The following is a 3464-nucleotide window of genomic DNA, read 5'->3' on the forward strand; positions in this document are numbered from 1 at the left end:
TAGAAGCAGATAGCCTTCCTCACACCTGCTCAAACATACTCTTCACTCAAATGAGCAGCTTTCCCCATACTGTAATTCCCAGCAGGGTTTTAGGTTAATGTTAATCCCCTGATATTGGATATGATGGTCCTTTATTGAACTGGATCAGAAACTCAATTTTTATACGGAAATGCAGTTTTCTGAATATTACATAATTTAAATGTGAGTGCTGTGAATTAGTGTTGAACATAAAACTGCTTTGCAGCTGAAGGTGCTGAACTCTCATCCTATTTTAACCAAGAATCATTTTTCTTTACTTCTGTCAGATACCAGTCATTATGGAAATGAAGATGCCTCTACGACTGTTACCCGATGACTTCTTATATGCAGAAACCAGGCCAACCAAAAATACCCAGAAGGAAGTCATAGTTTCAATGGAAAAGCTTTATGAGACAGAGACGGTTACACCAGTTCATGGCCTACTGCGGCATTCCCCATTACCACAGAGCAAACCAGTGGGAACTATGCCATTAGAAACACTGCCTTTGGACAAAAAAACTTTTGAAGATAAGGCCCTGGAACAAATGCTTTTAGAATGCGACCCATCAAAAAACAAGTCCTGTGACTTTAGCCAAATAAAAGCAAAATCTTTGGAAGAGCATATATTGCGATTGCAAAATCTCTGTCGCATTTGTGGAGTTGCCTTTAACACCAACTGTTATGATATGAAATACCCAGTAAATGGTCCTGTTGATGATGTCACCCAAGAGGTGCTCAAGAAAATGGGACATGGCGAGTGTTTTTGGCCAGAACTCATCCGTAACACATTTAGGATCGATGTCAAGACAGATACAGAAGCCAGATACCCCACTCACTTCTGCTATAACTGTTGGCGTATTGTGATTCAGACAATTAACAATACAACGAATGAAGATGCATTCTTTCCGATCAGTACAATCATTGAGTGGAAACCACATTCCAATCTTTGCAGCATTTGCAACTTTTTGAGTGGGCCCCGCAAACGAAAAGGTCTGAAACGAAGTCCACCAGTCACAAAGAAGCCCAAAGTCACAACTGATGCTCCAGTCAGACCAAGAGTCATTAAAAGAAAAGATCAGGTGACTAGCACAAGTTTGTTATTGGCCAGAAAGATTATCAACTGCAAGAAGTTTCATCTAACTTCAAATCTCCTTGTGCTTGATTATCCCAATAATTTTATCCAGTCCGTGTCATGTCAGGTTTGTGAGCACTTACTTGCTGACCCTGTGCAATCACCTTGCAAGCACCTGTTCTGCAGAACGTGTATCCTCAAATGCATTGCTGTCCTCGGCAAGTTTTGCCCAGTTTGTAGATTTCCTTGTGCTCCCAAAGAGCTCTTAAGCCCTGTTAAATCATTCATAAATGTTCTTAATTCACTTGTACTCAAATGTCCAGCAACAGATTGTGAAATGGAGGTGAGACTCGGTGAATATTCGAATCATGCTCAAAACCATAAAGAAATAAGAATGAAGCACGCTTACTCACCAGTGAACAAGGGAGGTCGTCCAAGACTACATTTGCTTTCTCTCACCCGAAGAGCTCAAAAGCATCGTCTGAGAAATCTGAAACTTCAGGTGAAGGCTTTCGCAGACAAAGAGGAAGATGGTGATGTAAAGTCCGTTTGCCTGACTCTGTTACTTCTGGCACTCAGAGCTGGCAATGAGCACAGGCAAGCAGATGAGCTGGAAGCGGTAATGCAGGGGAAAGGATCCGAACTGAAGCCAGCAGTCTGCCTTGCCATTAGAGTGAACACTTTTCTGAGTTGCAGTCAGTATCATAAAATGTACAGGACAGTCAAAGCAACAACTGGGAAGCAGATCTTCCAGCCGTTGCATGCTCTTCGAAATGCAGAAAAAATACTGTTGCCAGGTTATTATTCATTTGAGTGGCAGCCCCCTCTAGCAAATGTCTCGACAAACACTGAAGTGGGAATTATAGATGGTCTGAGTGGATGGACACAGTGTATCGATGATTATCCAATGGAAACCATTTCAAGACGGTTTAGGTATGATGTGGCACTTGCTGCAGCTGTGAAGGAGCTCGAGGATGATATTCTAGAAGGTTTAAAACGCCATAGCGTAGACGAGTTTGTGAGTGGACCGTTTACTGTTGTAATCAAGGAGTCTTGTGATGGAATGGGCGATGTCAGCGAGAAACACGGATGCGGTCCTCCTGTTCCAGAAAAGGCAGTGAGGTTTTCCATTACAATCATGAGCATAAGTGTGATGAATAACAACGATGAGAAAGTGGTCATTTTTGAGGAGTTGAAGCCTAATTCTGAGCTGTGCTGCCGACCACTTTCCCTGATGTTGGCGGACGAATCTGACCACGAAACGTTGACAGCGATCCTGGGCCCAGTAATCGCTGAGCGAGAAGCTATGAAGACTAGCGATTTGATCCTTGAGATTGGGGATTTGCACAGATCCTTCCGGTTTATCTTCAGGGGCACAGGGTATGATGAGAAGCTTGTTCGGGAAATGGAAGGCCTCGAAGCCTCGGGCTCAATGTTCGTCTGTACGCTGTGCGATTCCACACGATATGAGGCTTCCCAGAACCTGGTTTTTCATTCCATAACAAGGAGCCACGAAGAGAACTTGATGCGCTATGAGATTTGGCGCTCCAACCCGTACTGCGAAACCGCGGAGGAGTTGCGTGACCGGGTGAAGGGGGTTTCAGCAAAGCCCTTCATCGAAACTCAGCCGTCCATTGATGCCTTGCACTGCGACATTGGAAATGCCACTGAGTTCTACAAGCTCTTCCAGGACGAGATCGGGGAGCTGTACAAAAATCCAAATACCTCCAAGGAGGAGAGGAAGCGCTGGCAAGCGATGCTTGACAAGCACTTAAGGAAGAAGATGAACCTGAAGCCTGTCATGAGGCTGAATGGAAATTTTGCACGGAAGCTAATGACTAAAGAGACGGTCGACGCTGTGTGTGAACTGATTCCGTCTGAAGAAAGGCGACAAATCCTCAGGGAGCTCATGCATCTTTATCTTCAGATGAAACCAGTGTGGCGTTCCACGTTTCCAGCCAGGGAGTGTCCTGACCTTCTTTGTCAGTACAGCTACAATTCCCAGAGATTTGCAGAACTGCTTCATACAGAGTTCAAGCACAGATACGAAGGGAAAATCACCAACTACCTGCACAAAACACTGGCTCACGTCCCCGAGATCATTGAAAGAGATGGCTCTATAGGTGCTTGGGCGAGTGAAGGCAATGAATCAGGCAACAAACTCTTCCGGCGTTTCAGGAAAATGAATGCAAGGCAGTCCAAAAGCTATGAATTGGAAGACATTTTGAAGCATCACTGGCTGTACACTTCAAAATATTTGCAACGGTTCATGGAAGTGCACAATACGTTAAAGGACATCAAGTGTGCAACTGTAGAACCTGAACTGATCAGTACAGAAGATACAATACCTAATGATAATTCATTTGATTTTTAA

General features: G+C 44.1%; 1 protein-coding gene across 1 annotated transcript; it reads left to right on the forward strand.

Annotated features, from left to right (window-relative positions):
• Positions 1 to 477: 477 nt before the first annotated feature.
• Positions 478 to 3464, forward strand: rag1 (recombination activating 1). The gene has a single exon (XM_060838664.1). It carries the CDS (start codon positions 504 to 506, stop codon positions 3462 to 3464), a length of 2961 nt encoding a protein of 986 aa, XP_060694647.1. The 5' UTR covers positions 478 to 503.

This window comes from Hemiscyllium ocellatum, chromosome 18 (assembly GCF_020745735.1).
Source record: "Hemiscyllium ocellatum isolate sHemOce1 chromosome 18, sHemOce1.pat.X.cur, whole genome shotgun sequence".
NCBI classification, from domain to species: domain Eukaryota; kingdom Metazoa; phylum Chordata; class Chondrichthyes; order Orectolobiformes; family Hemiscylliidae; genus Hemiscyllium; species Hemiscyllium ocellatum.

What these genes read in the sequence shown, in the direction of transcription:
- rag1 (XM_060838664.1), top strand. Translation starts at nt 504, where the DNA reads ATGCCATTAGAAACACTGCCTTTGGACAAAAAAACTTTTGAAGATAAG.